The sequence below is a fragment of the Salvelinus namaycush genome, chromosome 1, assembly GCF_016432855.1.
Source record: "Salvelinus namaycush isolate Seneca chromosome 1, SaNama_1.0, whole genome shotgun sequence".
Lineage (NCBI taxonomy): Eukaryota > Metazoa > Chordata > Actinopteri > Salmoniformes > Salmonidae > Salvelinus > Salvelinus namaycush.
Genome location: NC_052307.1, coordinates 77013228 through 77032999, shown reverse-complemented (window position 1 = coordinate 77032999; position 19772 = coordinate 77013228). Strand labels below are relative to the sequence as shown.

The 19772-nt window shown below is 43.3% G+C and overlaps 1 protein-coding gene across 2 annotated transcripts in view; it reads left to right on the top strand.

The window, feature by feature from the left end:
- The window catches only part of LOC120049232 (cGMP-inhibited 3',5'-cyclic phosphodiesterase B-like), an 89639-nt gene extending 71566 nt beyond the window's left edge, over positions 1 to 18073 (top strand). Inside the window, exons 2-16 of one of the 2 annotated variants that reach the window (XM_038995478.1) lie at positions 1593 to 1643; positions 3888 to 4136; positions 4459 to 4607; positions 5806 to 5909; positions 6035 to 6248; positions 6394 to 6491; positions 6688 to 6842; positions 7937 to 8065; positions 9235 to 9346; positions 10216 to 10329; positions 14211 to 14410; positions 15544 to 15747; positions 15971 to 16132; positions 16615 to 16855; positions 17032 to 18073. In XM_038995478.1, coding sequence (XP_038851406.1) covers positions 1593 to 1643; positions 3888 to 4136; positions 4459 to 4607; positions 5806 to 5909; positions 6035 to 6248; positions 6394 to 6491; positions 6688 to 6842; positions 7937 to 8065; positions 9235 to 9346; positions 10216 to 10329; positions 14211 to 14410; positions 15544 to 15747; positions 15971 to 16132; positions 16615 to 16855; positions 17032 to 17240 — 2391 coding nt within the window. In that variant the 3' untranslated portion in view covers positions 17241 to 18073. Of the gene's footprint in view, positions 1 to 1592; positions 1644 to 3887; positions 4137 to 4458; positions 4608 to 5805; positions 5910 to 6034; positions 6249 to 6393; positions 6492 to 6684; positions 6843 to 7936; positions 8066 to 9234; positions 9347 to 10215; positions 10330 to 14210; positions 14411 to 15543; positions 15748 to 15970; positions 16133 to 16614; positions 16856 to 17031 lie in introns of both variants that reach the window. The other variant, XM_038995472.1, reaches the window with a different exon arrangement.
- The last annotated feature ends 1699 nt before the right edge of the window (positions 18074 to 19772 follow it).

Sequence of the window (19772 nt, the reverse complement as noted above, 5' to 3'; positions counted from 1 at the left end):
ACAACAGTTACACTATGTCTAATGTTGTAAAATAGACTGTTTCTCATTGACCTATGTGACCTATGCTACAACAGTTACACTAGGTCTAATGTTGTAAAATAGACTGTTTCTCATTGACCTATTTAATATGCTACAACAGTTACACTATGTCTAATGTTGTAAAATAGACTGTTTCTCATTGACCTATGTGACCTATGCTACAACAGTTACACTAGGTCTAATGTTGTAAAATTGACTGTTTCTCATTGACCTCTTTAATATGCTACAACAGTTACACTATGTCTAATGTTGTAAAATAGACTGTTTCTCATTGACCTCTTTAATATGCTACAACAGTTACACTATGTCTGTTGTAAAATAGACTGTTTCTCGTTGACCTCTTTAATATGCTACAACAGTTACACTATGTCTAATGTTGTAAAATAGACTGTTTCTCGTTGACCTCTTTAATATGCTACAACAGTTACACCATGTCTAATGTTGTAAAATAGACTGTTTCTCATTGACCTATTTAATATGCTACAACAGTTACACTATGTCTAATGTTGTAAAATAGACTTTTTCTCGTTGACCTCTTTAATATGCTACAACAGTTACACTATGTCTAATGTTTTAAAATAGACTTTTTCTCGTTGACCTCTTTAATATGCTACAACAGTTACACTATGTCTAATGTTGTAAAATAGACTGTTTCTCATTGACCTCTTTAATATGCTACAACAGTTACACTATGTCTAATGCTGTAAAATAGACTTTTTCTCGTTGACCTCTTTAATATGCTACAACAGTTACACTATGTCTAATGTTGTAAAATAGACTGTTTCTCATTGACCTCTTTAATATGCTACAACAGTTACACTATGTCTAATGTTGTAAAATAGACTGTTTCTCATTGACCTCTTTAATATGCTACAACAGTTACACTATGTCTAATGTTGTAAAATAGACTGTTTCTCATTTTGGACCTGTTGTATTAGAACTGACACCTGTTGAAGCACTTCACCTCTTATGATAAAACAACAAAAGTTGGACTATTTGCAATAGTTAGACTACCCGGACTATTTGCATTGTGTGCCCCCCCCCCGCAACCACTGTTTTATGCTGATGCTACTCTCTGTTTATCATATATGCATAGTCACTTTAACTATAGACTAATGTACATACTACCTCAATTGTGCCGACCAACCACTGAACCCCCACATTGGCTAACCGGGCTATCTGCACTGTGTCCCGCTACCCACCACCCGCCAACCCCTCTTTTACGCTACTGCTACTCTCTGTTCATCATATATGCATAGTCACTTTAACCATATCTACATGTACATACTACCTCAATCAGCCTGACTAACCGGTGTCTGTATGTAGCCTCACTACTGTATATAGCCTCGCTACTCTTATTTTTCACTTTCTTTTTACTGTTGTTTTATTTCTTTACTTACCTATTGTTCATCTAATACCTTTTTTGCACTATTGGTTAGAGCCTGTAAGTAAGCATTTCACTGTAAGGTCTACTACACCTGCATGAGTATATATCTGTAACACACAAGGCCTAGCAAGGCCTCCTGACTGATGTGTGTGTTTCTCTCGTTCAGATGATCCTATGGGACTGGGACCTGAAGCAGTGGTACAAGCCCCAGTATCAGGTTAGTGTGCACTCTCACTCTCACTCTCTCACTGACTGACTGACAGAATATACTCATCTGGATACTGGTACAGTATATCATATACTCATCTGGATACTGGTACAGTATATCATATACTCATCTGGATACTGGGTACAGTATATCATATACTCATCTGGATACTGGGTACAGTATATCACATACTCATCTGGATACTGGGTACAGTATATCACATACTCATCTGGATACTGGGTACAGTATATCATATACTCATCTGGATACTGGGTACAGTATATCATATACTCATCTGGATACTGGCTTCATCTGGATACTGGCTACAGTATATCATATACTCATCCGGATACTGGTACAGTATATCACTGTTAGAGCACATGTGCAGTCTGTCAGTCAAATTATGGTTGGGGATCATTTCCTATTTTACTTTCAATCCATCCATGGAATGAATTGTAATAACATGAATAGAACTATAGATCATCAACCCTCATAGGGTAACAAGAATCCTCACAAGTGAATTAGGTTTCCCAGAGAGGGCATTGAATTGACAAAATGTAAGTAAATGAGGATACTGAATAAAAATGGTATTAGTGTAGCTCACTGTAATTTAGTCATATTTCAAAGAATTGAGGCTGGAGTTAATAAGTAGAGAGGTGAATTCTTTTAACTAACTCCAACCTTTTAGGAAATCAGATTTATCTCGAAACATTTTGGAGAGCCTCCATATAATCTTTCTAATCTAGTATACTGGCCTCAATTTATTGTCAAATCGCTGACACACGTTTTATGCTAGGTCTACTTCATGCATCGTAAAATGGAAGCATCTGTGTTTTTTGTAAGCTTGTGTGTGTGTGTGTGTGTAGATGTTTGGACTGTGTGTGTAGGCCTGTGTGCGTGTGTATTTTGTGCCTTGTGTGTGTTGTCATCCTGTTGTTATCCACAGTGTTTTGCAGACACGCTGTACAGGTAGATCAACAGGAAGCTGTGCTCCTCTGACTGACGTCTGCCCCACTCATCACTCATCACTCATTGTGGCCACAGAGCCGGGCCTTCAAAAGCAGCCTAGTTCTCCAAACCCTCTAGTATTTTATATGGGGTCTATCAGCACAGCAACAGTCAGTAGGATAGACAGGGTGAAGAGGGGGAGGGGTGCAGGCAGGATCTCCGTCAGCGTCATGACATACACACAGCCTCCTAGCTGCCAGCACCATGCCCTGCCAGCACCATGCCCTGCCAGCACCATGCCCAGCCAGCACCATGCCCAGCCAGCACCATGCCCTGTCAGCACCACTCCCCTTTATTACTGACATCACTGGTCCAAACAGCCTTTCAATTACCCAGCATCAATGCCATGAGCTCAGCACCGAGCCTGTCTGCCCTTCACACTACCCTTCACTGCTGTAAGAGGAGGAGTGACAAACTCAGCCCCATCACAATGAGGCCAGCAGTGTCCTGTTACAGCTTTCTGACAGTCTACCTGCATATGTGTGATACCTGTAGATGTCCTGGGCCCAGATTCACTAAACACTTTTTACGCAAAAACTTAAGAAGCTTCTTCTTCAGAAGAAAAAGAAGTTCATTAGTGCAGATCCTCAAAAATGTCTTAAGAATTCATGATTTTTCTCATGAACTTCTCAGATATCTTCTTACGAACTTCTTAACTATCTTAAGATGATTGTCGTTAGGCAACCCAGCCAGCTAGCTGTCTATCTAGCAATGGCAATCATGTTAGCATATTTCTAATTGGGATTACTGGTCTAAAATATGTTCTTGAAACTTTCAGATGAAGTTTGTGAGTCAATTGAACATGTTCAATAGCTTTCATTAGCATATTCTTTCACTGCCATGTGTTTAAGACAATGGTTTAGCTATCTGGGAATTCCAAGAAGAAATTAAATAACTTTATTTTCAAGCATCTCATTTCTACTTAATTTTTTGCTTAAGGAGAAACATAAGAAGTAACATAAGAACATTTCCAAGAACCTTTTGGAGGAATAGCAACTTCTCTTAACTTTCTTCATAAGTCCATAGTTAAGGAAAAAATGGCAATTAAGAAGGAATTTCTTCTTCAGAAGCTTTTGTGTTTGGTCATTTAAATCCAATCTGGGTTCATTAGAAACAGTGTAAAGGAATGAGGAAAGGACACCAGGCTCTCTTCTTTAGTACAGTATCTACTGTATGTTTGTGTTGTGCTCTGCTGAATGAGGCATCTCTCTGACATGTGTCCCCTTGTCTCCTCCATGTCTCCAGGGAGCGGTAAGCGGTAACGGAGTGGACCTGTCGGTCATCAACGAGGCCAGGAACATGGTGTCTGACCTGCTGATGGACTCGTCCCTGTCGCCACACACCGTCTCGTCCCTGCGCAGCGTCAGCAGCCTCATGGGGACCTTCTCTGGCTCCTGTCGGCCCAGGGTTAACCCCTTCACCCCCTTCCCAGGTTTCTACCCCTGTACCGAGGTGGAGGACCCTGCAGAGAGGGGCGACAGGAAGCCCCTGAAGGTGGGCCCTCCAGCAGCCTTCTGAATGTGATACTAGCAGGTCATAACTAAAACACAGACAGAAGCCTGCTGAGACTAGCACGCCAACACATTATCCACTAACACATTATCCACTTATACATGGTATCTTATCCTCATAATGAATGTTCTTCTTCTATGTGTTCACCAGTGTTACATAGACTTAGTTTAGTTGTTTTTAGTTGTACACCTGCTCTACTCTATGTAACCTGGTGGTGCGCTGAATATAGATCTGCCTTTGACTGTGTTATAGCATCATTGACCATAATGTAATGATGTCTCCCTCCTCCCCTCCACACACCTAGGGTCTTAGCAGCAGGAACAGCCTACCAACCCCCCAACTCCGCCGCGGCTCCACCTCCTCCCCTCTCCCCCCTCTGGAGTCGGCCTCCTCCCGCTGGGAACGCAACAACGGCAAGAGACCGGGACCCCACCTTGACCTCAATATGACCAGGTACGACCACACACACACACCCTGACCTCAATATGACCAGGTACGACCACACACACACACCCTAACCTCAATATGACCAGGTACGACCACACACACCTTGACCTCAATATGACCAGGTACGACCACACACACACACCCTGACCTCAATATGACCAGGTACGACCACACACACACACCCTAACCTCAATATGACCAGGTACGACCACACACACCGTGACCTCGATATTACCAGGTACGACCACACACACCGTGACCTCGATATGACCAGGTACGACCACACACACCTTGACCTCAATATGACCAGGTACGACCACATACAGGTGGGACTTCAGAGTTCAGACACCAGGTTAAAGGTTAAAGACATGCCCCAGTAATTTGGCGACTAATAAGTATTTTTTAAACCTCACGCTTTTACCTACATGACATTTTCCCTACATTTACCCCTATGTGGGCTAGCCCCCTAGCAATTTGAGTTTTAGCAAATGAGCTTCAGTCCCTCACCATTTGAGTGACAGCTAGCAAGACACTCACACAGTAGAGAGAGAAAGGGAGTAATGACGTGGTGCACATATCTGCACATTTGCGAGGTAGTACGGAGTTTTTGGGGACCACTTTTTGCTCGCGGGCACTACTTTCAGAACTCAGAACTACTGGCTAAAAGGTATATAGAATATCTTTCCAGGTCAAGTCATTTTCAACATGGCACACTCCCCATCTTTACCCTGATATAAACAAGCAGGCCCTCCCTCAGCAACACATTCTTTGTTACCTACCATCTGTCTTTGATTAAACTCCCTGAAGATGTGGTTCCCCTTTATATCCACAGGGGGGCAGTAGTGGTCAAGCTCTGTAAGCTGAAATGCCTAACAGATAATGACCATAACATTCCTTCATTCTCTTTGTTCCAACACTGTTAAGATGACTCACTTGATCTTTTAGGGATCTTTGTCTTCTTCAAGGATCCATTTTCAACATTGATTTTCATTGTCTTACTTTGAGCACCAAATGAGTCATATAATTAGTGTTACTGTATGCTATGTAACATTTCTCTAAGTTCATCTTTATACATAAGAGCGGGTGTGAGAAAGTTCAACTTTATAATGGTGTAGATTGAATATGAAAGCATTTTAACTGATGTTGTCTCATTAGTTCTAGCAGTAAGTGCCATGTTTTGTGTGTGTGTGTGTGTGTGTTCCAGCACGGGGTCTCTGTCCAATGGGCCCAATGCTAACCTGTTGACCATCCCTAAGCAGAGGTCCTCCTCTGTGACCCTGACCTACCATGCCGGGCCCAGGAGAGCAGGTGAGACCATGAGGATTTACTGTACACACAGGTCTGATACACTGTGTGGAAGTGGAATGTGTTTTTAAGTTGTTTGACTAGCTCTCTCTCTCTCTCATTTCTCTTCTATCTCTCTCGCTCTACAGGTGCGTCCCCCAGTCTGAGTCCTGTCAGCTCCCCGAGCCACAGTCCTCAAGGGGGAGGTCTCTCCTCCCAGGTCACGCGCCCCCCGGTGGAGTTCCCCGACACAGCTGACTTCCTCACCAAGCCCAGTGTCAACCTGCACAAGCCCCTGGGCTACATCCTCAGCTCCCCTGACTTCCAGGGGCCTTACCGCAACCCCGCGGCCATGTGCACCAGGTAGGGCAATTTACTACCCCCTTCCCCTACCCCCTCCATTATCTCCTGGTGTTGTAGAGCCAGTTCAGCTGTAGAGTAGAATTGCATTTCACCATGTGTGTTGATGATGATGGCGGCTGTGTTTGTCCCTCTGCTCACCCTGTAGCTGTGGTCGTCAGATGCTGAAGAACATGCCCAGTATGGAGGCGGGGGAGGGACACCTGCCATTCACTGGTCATGCTGAGGCCCAGCGCAGACGCTCAGGTATGACACCTGCTGGAATGTAGCCTCACTCTGTACAGACATAGGCTGCACAGTGTTTTTGTGCACACACCCATGGCTTAGCTTACTGTTTCCACTCTTAAATGACTGAAAACCATTTGGACATGCTGTACCAGAGAGTCAATTCATTAGAATAATGCTTCCCACCGAAATGCGCAATGTGTCTCCTCCACAGCAGGTGAGGGGTCAGAGTTCATGGGAGAGGCACTGATCAGGGAGGAGAGTGTGGAGGCCGAGTCGACGGGGGACAGGAGTCCAGACGCAGGGAGCCGGTGCCAGACAGACAAGGAGGAGCAGAGCCCCACCACAGAGCAGCAGACTCAGGAAACAGAGGTACACAGTGCTACAGTATGCTAAGGGTGCATTCCCACACAAGCTAACGGAGGAGTATGAGCTATGTACCATTTTGAGAGTGTTTTGGTAGTGCGTTGTTTAGCACAACCTCATGCAACCTGACACGCCTCCCCTCCGCTACTCCAACGCACCTTCCCCATTGAAATACATTGTGTTGGCTCATTTTACTCTGTGTTGCCCTGTGTGAATGCACCCTACTGCTAGGCTAACATCCCCGCGCTGCAGACTTAAGAAACAAAGGTAGGCTATGCTGTTACATAACAGTAACTTTGAAGGGATAGGTCTCAGTCAATGCTAACACCTTACAGCGTTCGTTAGCCTTCCTGTGTGTAGCATTGCTGCCGCTAAACTATCCCAGCCAGGAGACTCCCTCTGAGTGAGAACACACTCAGGCCAACACATGTAACAGAGTAGCTTGCTATATGATGTGTTCTCTAGTTAGTTCTGGGAACACAGTAAAGGTTTTCCTCAGATACTCATTGGGTGCATGTCTTTCAGTCTGTTGTGATGTATCTAACAGCCGTGTAAATCCAGTGTGATGGGGGGGGTAGTGTTGATCTGGCTCTGTCCTGGAATGCCCCCGCCGTTTACTTGGGCTGTGCTCTCACTTTCTTTATTGGACAAACCAAACCTTGTTAAATCGAGCCAGCTGTTAAGACAACTGTGTAGGGTTCATCTGAGGATTCTGTGGGGTAATTCAAAAGTGAATTATTCAAAAGCAACGCATACATAGTCAGTCTGGAGCCTGCTTTCATCCCCTTAACAGAGGAATGAGATTCATAAGATTTGCGATGTGGTGTTTTGGATAGTCTGGTTGTCTACGGGCCTGTTTGTGTATGTGTTAATGTGCGTGTGTTTTAAAGTGTGTTAATGGGTGTGTATATCTGTGTGTGTTAATGTAAAAGTGTGTGTAAATGACGCGTGTGTGTGTGTGTTTTAATATGTATGTATGTGTGTGTGTGTGTGTGTGTGTATGTGTGTGTGTGTTTATCTAAACGTGTGTGTGTGTCTTAAAAATGTGTGTGTTTGTGTGTTTAAAATGTGTCTGTGCTGTTGTCCTCTCCTGCCCGTAGGGTGAGTTCAGACTAGACCCCCTGCTGGAGAACCACGATGACCTCATGGAGAAGATCAACAGCTGGAACTTCCAGATCTTTGACCTGATGGACAGAACAGGAGGGAAGACAGGAAGAATACTCAGCTACGTCAGTACAAGCACATACCAACCATATAGCAACCATCTATCTGTCATTACGCCATGATCTGTTACATCAGGTATTCCCAAACTGGGGGCAATGCCGTCGGGTGTACTCCAAATAAAAATATGATTCACATGTCATTTTTTATTGTATTTTTGAATTGTATTTTTTAAAATAAATTATCTTCACATTTTCAAACAGTCCATTTATATTTTCCAACGGGGCTATACATTTGGGTGAGTTTTTCTCTCTCGCCTGAGTAGCCTCGTTTCACTGCCAAAAATAAAATGAAACCATCTATTGTTCAGAAAAATAACAACACAATGTCAAATACATGTAGCCTTGTCAAATAATTAACATCCAATCACATTAACCGTTACTTTCTCATGGGAATTCCACTAACGGTCCTTATGTAGCCAAATGTAGCTGCTGGTCATGTTGGTATCTGTACTGATGGCGCAAAAGCCATGACAGGGAGACATAGTGGAGTGGTAACGTGCATGCAAGCATTGCTCCCGACCCCACTTGGGTACACTGCAGCATCCACCGAGAGGCTCTTTGCTGCCAAGGGAATGCCTGACAGCTTGAAAGACGAGCCGGGTTGTGACAAACTCACACTCATTCTTATGATTAATAAATGTATCGTATAGTGTGTGTGGCAGGCTTACAATGATGGCAAAAAACAACATTTGAGAGTGCACGGCCCATGGTGCTAGAGGTGGTACGCAGCTGAGGTTGAATGTTTGAAGGGGTACGGGAGTATAAAAAGTTTGAGAACCACTGTGTTACATCAGTTAATATTTGAATAAGAAACACCTGGGCTGTATCCCAAATGGCACACTATTCCCTATATAGTGCACAAATTTAGACCAGGGCTCATAGGCCTAAGAGTAGTTTTGTGAAGCAGCCGTTGAATGTATTTATTTGTAGAAACTCACTTGAATGATTGGTTTAAATGTTGAGAACGGTATGATCCCCATTACTGATATTTGACTGAATGATGTCCTGAATGCTCGTGGTTGTCTTGTGGATTTCTCTATGTGCTGTTTTGAGTACACTGTGTTCTCCCAGTGTCTCACTGTCTGTGTCTGAGGGGAATGACTTGGTTAATGTCCCCCAAAAATATTTGGATTTTAAATTAACCTAGGTGTTTTATTTGTTGTCTTTCTCCCCAGGTGACCTACACTCTGTTCCAGGACACTTGTCTGTTTGAGATGTTTAAGATCCCTGTGAGGGAGTTCATGTCCTATTTCTGTGCTCTGGAGAACGGCTACAGGGATATTCCCTGTGAGTATAGTGCTGCCTATGCTTTCTTCAGTCCAGGCACAAAGCCCATATTAACACTTGGTGTATTGTCTACTCAGATGTAGAAATTATCAGACCTGGGTGAAAAACATGAAGGTATGGGCCTCCCGGGTGGCGCAGCGGTCTTAGGCACTTCTTTGCAGTGCTTGAGGCATCACTGCAGACCCGGGTTCGATCCCAGGCTGTGTCACAACCGGCCGTGACCGAGAGTCCCATAAGGCGGCGCACAATTGGCCCAGCGGCGTCCGGGTTAGGGGAGGGTTTGGCTGGGGGGCTTTACTTGGCTCATCGTGCTCTAGCAACTCCTTGTGGTGGGCTGGACGCCTGCAGGCTGACCTCAGTCGTCAGTTGAATGGTGTTTCCTCCGACGCATTGGTGCGGCTGGCTTCTGGGTTAAGCGGGCGGGTGTTAAGGAGCGCGGTTTGGTGGGTCATGTTTTGGAGGACGCATGGCTCGACCTTCGCCTCTCCCCAGCCCGTTGGGGAGTTGCAGCGATGAGACAAGATCGTAATTGGATATGACAAAATTGGAGAGAAAAAAGGGGGGGTAAAAAATATATAAAAAATAACATGAAGGTATTTGAATGGCGTTTAATTTAGCTTAATTACGCCAGTTTAGACTATTACAGGCAGCTAAATCATGCCCACTTCAAGTATTATTTGAAATGATTTACCCAGGTCTAGAAACTAACCATAGGGTTGTCATGAAGTAGAAATGAGTCCCCATAATAGGCCTACAGTTCACTACATACAGCAGGACACCATACAGACATGCACCATCATATGTAATAGTAGTGAAGTATTACTGTGACTGATGTGTAATGTCCTGTGTGAATCTCTGCCTGTACTCAGATCATAACCGGGTCCATGCCACTGACGTGCTCCATGCTGTCTGGTACCTGACTACCCGGCCTGTCCCAGGATTCCAGCAGATCCACAACGAGCATGTGACAGGAAGTGACACAGGTAGCACTATTTCTGTTCCCTTTATTTCATTTTGCCATAATATACCACAATATGCCACATATTTATTAGCATAATTAGTGTGCTTGCTGAAGGCAAGACCACTCTAGATTTCATACATACTTCCTGTTATTAGTGTGGTTGCTGAAGGCAAGACCGCTCTAGATTTCATACATACTTCCTATTATTAGTGTGGTTGCTGAAGGCAAGACCACTCTAGATTTCATACATACTTCCTATTATTAGTGTGCTTGCTGAAGGCAAGACCGTTCTAGATTTCTTACATACTTCCTATTATTAGTGTGCTTGCTGAAGGCAAGACCGTTCTAGATTTCATACATACTTCCTATTATTAGTGTGCTTGCTGAAGGCAAGACCGTTCTAGATTTCATACATACTTCCTATTATTAGTGTGCTTGCTGAAGGCAAGACGTTCTAGATTTCATACATACTTCCTATTATTAGTGTGGTTGCTGAAGGCAAGACCACTCTCGATTTCATACATACTTCCTATTATTAGTGTGCTTGCTGAAGGCAAGACCACTCTAGATTTCTTACATACTTCCTATTATTAGTGTGCTTGCTGAAGGCAAGACCACTCTAGATTTCTTACATACTTCCTATTATTAGTGTGGTTGCTGAAGGCAAGACCGTTCTAGATGTCTTACATACTCTTATTATTGGATTTCTTCCGCTCTCTTGAGCTTAAACGATTGAAGCTTTTTAACACGAAACCAACTTCCAAATGTGCAAACTGCCCCAACTTAGATTTCTTGACAACATATTTGTTATATCATTTATAATTTTCTAACTACAACAATATTTAAAATCTCCAAATGCATTTCAATGGCAAACATTTGAGACCTATCTCCTCTTTCACCGTTTAAGCTATCAATGCTAAACCAATGTTAAGATGTTCAGACTGACCCTACTTAGATTGTATACAGATTCTTTATAAGATTTATGCTTTTTAAATTATAACAAATGAATCTACAAGACCAACTTTAAAATGTTCAGACTTCTTTAAAACCTTTATAAACTAGAAAACATTTTAATTTGCATAGATTTACAAAACATGGATTCATTGCCAACCATAGTAATAACACAGTGGTAGACATTTTAAATGCTACTGCTTTTTAACCATTTCAACTACAAAACATTAAAACAACTTAAACATTTTCCAAGAACTATTTAAATTAGCGACATTAGTATAAAATAACCCACCAACAGCGATGGCTGGTGGGAGGAGCTATAGGAGGACGGGCTCATTGTAATAGCTGGAATGGAATAAATGGAACGGTATCAAACACATCACATATATGGAAACCACATGTTTTGTTTAACCTTTATTTAGCTAGGCAAGTCAGTTAAGAACAAATTCTTATTTATAATGACAGTCTAGGAACAGTGCGTTAACTGCCTTGTTCAGGGGCAGAACGACAGATTTTTTTACCTTGTCAGCTCGGGGATTCGATCTTGCAACCTTTCGGTTACTAGTCCAACGCTCTAACCACTGCTGCCCCATGTTTGACTCCGTTCCATGAATTTCATTACAGCCCTTACAATGAGCCCATTCTCCTATAGCTCCTCCTACCGTCCTCCTATAGCCCCTCCTCCTCCAGCTTGTCTCAATCAATCTTTCCATCCATCTATACTTATTCAACTGAATTAATTAACATGGGGTTTGAATGAGAACCATAGAAATACACTGGTAGCAAAATTAAGTTACAAGACCAACTTTAAACCATTCAGGCTATCCTAACTTAAAATTGTCTAACACACCTTCATAAACAATAAAATATTTTAATGTATAAAAATTAGCATAACACTTAATGAATTACATTTCAACCATGATAATACAGTGGTATTCATTTGAAATGCTACTGTTCTTTTTGGAGACGTTATATCTCCCTCACTAACTTTAAGCATCAGCTGTCAGAGCAGCTTACCGATCACTATACCTATACACAGCCCATCTGTAAATAACACACTCAACTACCTCATCCCCATATTGTTTTTTGTTTTTTTTGCTATTTTGCACCCAAGTATCTCTACTTGCACATAATCATCAGTGTTAATGCTAAATTGTAATTATTTTGCCACTATGGCCTATTTTTTTGCCTTACCTCCCTAACCTTACTACATTTGCACACACTGTTCATAGATTTTTCTATTGTGTTATTGACTGTATGTTTATTTATTCCATGTGTAACTCTGTGTTGTTGTTTTTGTCGCACTGCTTTGCTTTATCTTGGCCAGGTCACAGTTGTAAATGAGAACTTGTTCTCAACTGGCCTACCTGGTTAAATAAAGGTGAAATAAAAAAAGAAATACAAAAATAACTATTACAGCTACATACATTAAAACAACTTCAAAACTTTGTAAACTATAACAATTCAAATTAGCATAAATTGGGATTTAATAACCCACCAACAATAATAGTAACTCTTGAACTGTTCAAGCTAGAGACACCAAACCAGCTTTCACATGTTCAGGGTAGAGACACCAAACCAACTTTCACATGTTCAGGGTAGAGACATCAAACCAGCTTTCACATGTTCAGGGTAGAGACACCAAACCAGCTTTCACATGTTCAGGGTAGAGACACCAAACCAGCTTTCACATGTTCAGGGTAGAGACACCAAACCAGCTTTCACATGTTCAGGGTAGAGACACCAAACCAGCTTTCACATGTTCAAGCTAGAGACACCAAACCAACTTTCACATGTTCAAGCTAGAGACACCAAACCAGCTTTCACATGTTCAGGCTAGAGACACCAAACCAGCTTTCACATGTTCAGGCTAGAGACACCAAACCAACTTTCACATGTTCAGGCTAGAGACACCAAACCAACTTTCACATGTTCAGGGTAGAGACACCAAACCAGCTTTCACATGTTCAGGGTAGAGACACCAAACCAGATTTCACATGTTCAGGGTAGAGACACCAAACCAGCTTTCACATGTTCAAGCTAGAGACACCAAACCAGCTTTCACATGTTCAAGCTAGAGACACCAAACCAGCTTTCACATGTTCAGGGTAGAGACACCAAACCAACTTTCACATGTTCAGGCTAGAGACACCAAACTAACTTTCACATGTTCAGGGTAGAGACACCAAACCAGATTTCACATGTTCAGGGTAGGCTATTCAATCAATCATTCAATTCTCCCATCTAGCTACTTTTTCTACTTTAACCAGTCAGTACCATTAGTATTGTATTCACTATAACTACTCTAACTTATTTCACAACCATAAATACTTTAAGACATGCTAGCAAGCACACATTTTCTTTAGGAAAGGGACTTTTCTAGTTCTATGATAGGCTCTTGATGTACCAGTGTAGGCATTCCTGTAGTGTTTGGCCTTTTCTCGGCAGACACCAGATGGTTTAGTTTAAAATGCCAGGATCCCCAGTCCCGTCCCTGCTAATTATATTTTATGTACTGCATCTTTGATCCATCGGAAATGATTTAAGGCTCGCTTGCTGACTGATCCTTCAGTAGCTGCCAGAGGAGCAGCTGCCTTCTGATAAAGAGAGGGGGAGGGAAGGGTGGAGAAACGGAGAGGAAGAGATGGGGGAGATGGGGTGGTGAGCAAGCCTCTGTCGTGATAGAGATCTGTCTGTGCTGAGCTCAGTGTGTTTAGGGCTTATTTTGTCCCTTTTCATTTTTCAAATGGAGTGCAGTAGTCGTCTGAGTCACTGGGCCACCAGCTTAGCCTGCCTGTAGTAATCCTACTCTACATACTTTGTTCTTAATGTGACACTAGTTCCCTGTTTTCACTTTAATACACAGTCAAGTCTTCTCCAGTTATGATGTAGTTCCAGTGTGAGGTCCCAGTATGTCGTTGCTGAAAGCTGCTGTCTGTGTCTTCTCTCTAGATTCAGACAGTGGGATCTCGCCGGGCCGGGTATCATACGCCTCCTCCAAGAGCTCGTCCATCTCTGACGACAACTACGGCTGCCTGGCGTGGAACATCCCTGCTCTGGAACTCATGGCACTATATGTAGCAGCTGCCATGCATGACTATGACCACCCCGGTCGCACAAACGCCTTCCTCGTAGCCACTAACGCAGCTCAGGTAAGTGTTATTATCCCCAAAGCCACTGCTCTACCATCTCAGCTAGCAAACCCACACCTGTTCAACAGTAAAACCTGTATCAGGAAGAGAATGTACAACCTATCCCGTCACTTCAATAAGTGTTCCCATTTGTGTTCCCACATGCTGTTAAGTCCTAGGAAAGGGGAAGTGTTGTGCTTGTGTCACAGACGGCATTCATTTGGTCCCTGTGACTCATAGATGAGATCTTTATTGGCCTAAAACCTTCTACATAGACAGGATCTAATCAGCCTTGGATCTCATGGTAAAAGCAATGAAGAGAGGGACTGGTATAATATTACACTTAGTTCACATGTCAGGGAAAGGTTCCCACAAATCCTAAGAATTCAGCGAATTCCTTGTCTTGCTTCAACATTATGGCAAAGGTTGGCAAACAAACTATACCACTGTATAAATAGTGTTTTGCACTATCATGACCTATTATAGCACTGTGCATACTGTCTAGGTTGTGTTTTCCAACCCTGGTCCTCCAGTACCCCAAACAGTACACATTGTTATTGTAACCCTGGACAAGCACACCTCATTCAACTTGTTAACTAATCATCAAGCCCTCAATGAGTTGAATGAGGTGTGCTTGTCCAGGTCTACAATGAAACTGTGTACTGTTGGGGGTACTGGAGGACCAGGGTTGGGAAACACTGGGCTATGTGATATGTGAAGCAACAGTTCTGGGTAGGATATGTGATATGTGAAGCATCAGTTCCAGGTAGGCTATGTTATACTGTATAACAGGATGGCATTGCATTACATTGCTAACCTGACATGTGGGCCATGCCTTCCTCGTAGCCACTAACGCTGCTCAACCCTGACATATTGATTAACAGTATGTTGACAGTCAGTCACCCACCTGTCCACCATGTCTAGACCGGCTGCATTATTTAGTCTGAAGCACACTGACCCCAATTCCTCTCCCCTGCTCACCCCTCCCTCTTTTACCGTTCCCTTCTTCAACCTCTTTCCTATTTTACCCTCTCCTTTCTTCTTGTCCTCTGACCCACCCGCATCCCTCCACTCGACCTACCGTTCCTCCCACTCACTCTCTTCTTCCCTCATCCACTTCTCCTCTACCTCTGTCTCATCCCTCTGTTCCCCAGGCGGTGTTGTATAATGACCGTTCGGTCCTGGAGAACCACCACGCTGCTTCGGCCTGGAGCCTCTACCTGTCCCAGCCAGAGTTCAACTTCCTGGCCAACCTGGACCACGTGGAGTTCAAACGTTTTCGCTTCCTGGTCATCGAGGCCATCCTCGCCACAGACCTGAAGAAGCACTTTGACTTCCTCGCCGAGTTCAATTCAAAGGTTTGAGATGATGATGATGAACCTCACATTTTCAGAAAATCTGTTTCCATTCTGTTGATACTTTGTTTTTCCTGTCATTTCGATACTGGCAAAGGCAATAACAGTACGTCTTATCTTTATGGCTAATAGAGTTGATACTTAAAGGAACATGCTGGATCTCTGTTAGAAATGAGGAGCCTGGCAGTTATAATCACTGTGTGAATGTTTGTGTTGCTATAAATAGGTGAATGATGTGAACAGTCCAGGAATCGACTGGACAAATGAGAATGACCGGCTGCTGGTGTGCCAAGTCTGCATTAAGCTGGCAGACATCAACGGGCCGGCCAAAGGGCGTGATCTGCACCTCAAGTGGACAGAAGGCATTGTCAATGAGTTTTATGAGCAGGTATGGAACCCCTCCACTCAGCATGGCCCACATGTCAGGTTAGCAATGTAATGCCATGCCATCCTGTTATACAGTATCACATACCCGGAACTGTTGCTTCACATATCACATAGCCCAGTGTTTCCCAACCCTGGTCCTCCAGTACCCCCAACAGTACACAGTTTCATTGTAGACCTGGACAACCATACCTCATTCAACTCATTGAGGGCTTGATGATTAGTTAACAAGTTGAATCAGATGTGTTTTCCAGGGTTACAATAACAATGTGTACTGTTTGGGGTACTGGAGGACCAGGGTTGGAAACACTGACATAGCCTACCCAGAACTGTTGCTTCATTTTCTGCTGTCTGTTACTGCTAGAATCAACACAATGTCACATTTATCCCTTTACGAAGTGAAGTTAAATTAGATTAATGACTAAAACAATCTTAATTGACAAATTAGTGAAAATGTTTGTCTGCCTGTCTGTCGATCATCTACAGGGGGATGAGGAAGCCACTTTGGGATTACCCATCAGCCCCTTCATGGACCGCTCCTCTCCCCAGCTGGCCAAGCTGCAGGAGTCCTTCATCACACACATCGTGGGACCGCTCTGCAACTCGTACGACGCCGCTGGCCTGCTCCCTGGCTACTGGATCGACGAGGAGCACTCTGAGGATGAGGAAGAGCAGGTGGAGGACACAGAGACTGATGAAGACGAGCTGGAGGAGGAGCTCGAACCAAGTAAGACGTCATTTTCTACCCATCTGAATTGATATATGATCAAGAGTTGATACTTTTATAATTTTAACATTGAGCATTTAACATTTCCATCAAGAGCAGGAGTTTTTTTTATCCTTGCTATTGCGACTAAAAAGCTATGGAATGTTAAATCCTTTTTTGTATGTTGTCCCATGCAGAAAGGAGAAACGGCCGGCGTCGGCTGTTCTGCAACATCATGCAGCACCTGACAGAGAACCACAAGGTGTGGAAGAAGACCATCGAGGAGGAGGAGAAGAGCAAGGAGAAGCAGCAGGCCGACAGCCTGCCTCCCAGCCTGTCCCCTTCGCCCTCCGACGACCAGATCCAGGTCATTCAGGAGGAGGAGGAAGGAGAGGAGCGCCAGTAGCAGGAGGAAGATGAAGAAAAGGAGGGACAGAGCCAGGATGCTCGGGAAGGACGGAACAGTGAAGGAGAAAGTCCTTCAACTCCTCCCTCTTACATGCTCACACACACACACACACACACACACACACACACACACACACAAAAACATTTATACACAACACATACGTACACACACATACTATAAACATATACACAAACACATACACGCACAGGATGACCATGCTGGATCTCCACACGTTGAAATTGTCACTGTGCCGACACGCTAATGCAGTCATGTTGTTTTGAAAAAAGGCCTTACTACTGTGAGGGGATTCTTGCTGCAATGGTGGCAACCCCACTCCTATGCACTTTCACCCCATGGAGAGTAGACCAAGAACAAACACCAGAGCTGAGGACACTGGTGTGGAGAGGGAGAGAGGAAAAGGGTCTGGATGTGCCCTCCATGGTGATCTGGCTGTAATGCTGCCTTGAACGCAGAGCACTTAACTCTCCCTTAGGTACTAAAACAAATCCTATGATTTAAAATAAAGGAAAAGAAAAAACACCTTGACGTGGTTGACATCCGTTACCAAAGCGAACAGTTCAAACATGGAAAGACAAGAGACTGAGACTGTTTCAGGCTCACTGTCAGGAATATTCTAGATCTATATATCAAATGTGCCTGTCTGAACCTTTACTGAGTCCCCTGGTCCAGACCCTAGGTTGGTCTGTGCAGTCCTCTCCCCTTGCTGGCGACACGAAACACTGTATCACTGACTCAGTCACAGAGACATTGTGGAAATGTTGACTGAAAATGAGCATTATACCTGCATCGTTTTTGATGCCTTTTATTCATGTGTACCACCTGCCTTTTATGTTTCCTTCTTTTTGTTGGTTTAATGAAGTTGGTGTGAGCGTGTGTGTGTGTGTTTTCTTCAGGAACGCTTGGTCGCCAGTCATTGAAATGTTATCGGAGATGAGATGTTCTCTGTTGTTCCAATGAAGGGATGTTTTTTTTCTCTTTTGATTATATCTATTTTTTCACGGTTACTCAGGATTCTCGTGAAGTTGAATAATTATTTTGCAAGAATTTAAGTAATTGACTTTAAAACAAAATCTCGGTGATTGAAATAGTTTTTAAGCTTTGTATGAACAACTTGAAAAACAAACACATTCAAGCAATTGAAGTGCTCCTCTGTGATAGAGCAAAGTATGTCCTGTGTTTCTGTCCAACTCCGCTGCCCCGCTGGCGGCGCCGTTGGCTTGATCTTCTAAAGACCTCACTGTAGACTTGGGATCCTTGATTGTCAGTTGACTGCAAAAGACCTGTTTGCAGCAAGGCAACATTTTGTACAGTGAAATCCCATGATTATCCATGTATCCAGTATAGGAAAAGGTGTTTTTGAGTGCATTGCTGTTGGCATTGTTTTTACACATACTCTGTCTAGCTAACCTCTTCATTTCATTTGTCATTCTACAGACACTGATGTTTTGACAAAAACTATAGATCTTTGCCAAACCCACAACCAGGCCAGTGCGTAAAGGAGTTAAGTAATCCAGGGTTTCACCTTCACTTTGGTTTTTATATTGTCTTATTCTCTGTACCATAAGACGGTTTAATACTAATAGTTCTATATTTCTGTCTGTAAAACTCTAGGCATTCCACTAGAAAAAGAGTTTAATGAAAGAGATGGCAGACCTGCAAGCCGAACTCACTTATCACACTATCAAGTCATTTTCTCTGGAGAAGGAAGTGCTCAAGTAGGCAGTGTAATTCAAGCTAGTATATTTAAAGACAAAAAATATATAAATGTCCACATTTTACTACCAAACAAGTGTTTAGCCTCTGCACAAAAAAAGAATATCTGCATATAAATATAGTGTATAAATATATGATATTTTTTAATGAATCAACAGAATGCATCTGTTTTCTACACACAGCTGACATATATTGTACAGTGAGACCCTGTAATTCTCATCCTGTTTCCAGAGTTTTTATCTGATACTACAGATGTGGGGTTTGGTGTTTTTCTTTTGGGTTCAGCATCTCCCTGCTCCTTATCACAACCACTTTCTCTCTCTTGGTAATCTCTATTAACTCTATGTTGTCTACTCAGTTCACCCATCCACCCAACCAGTGCCAAACTGTCCCTGCTCACTGCCCAACCTCTGGGCTCTCATACACTGGGCTTGTTATGGTTGGCCCCAGAGGTCTCTCTGAGCTCCATGTCCCACAGCAGGCTCAAAGTGATGCCGGTGCAGCCCAGCCCAGGTGTTGTGGAGGAGAGCTCACGACTCCTAACCGTGGCCCTTCAGTCCGCTCGGGTTGAGCGACACTGCGTCTCCTAAGTTCTGATGGTGAATTGTGATGCCTCTGCCACCTCCCCCCACATTTTATGGCTCATTATGTTGTAAAAGTTTGTTTGTTAGTTTGTCACTGTGCAGTCTCACGAACCACAGTGTCCTCTAATGTTCTTGTCATAAAAGTGTCTATGAATGGCTGTTACCCTTATGTAGCATTGAGATACGTATGTCTGTTGTAACTGTTCAACCA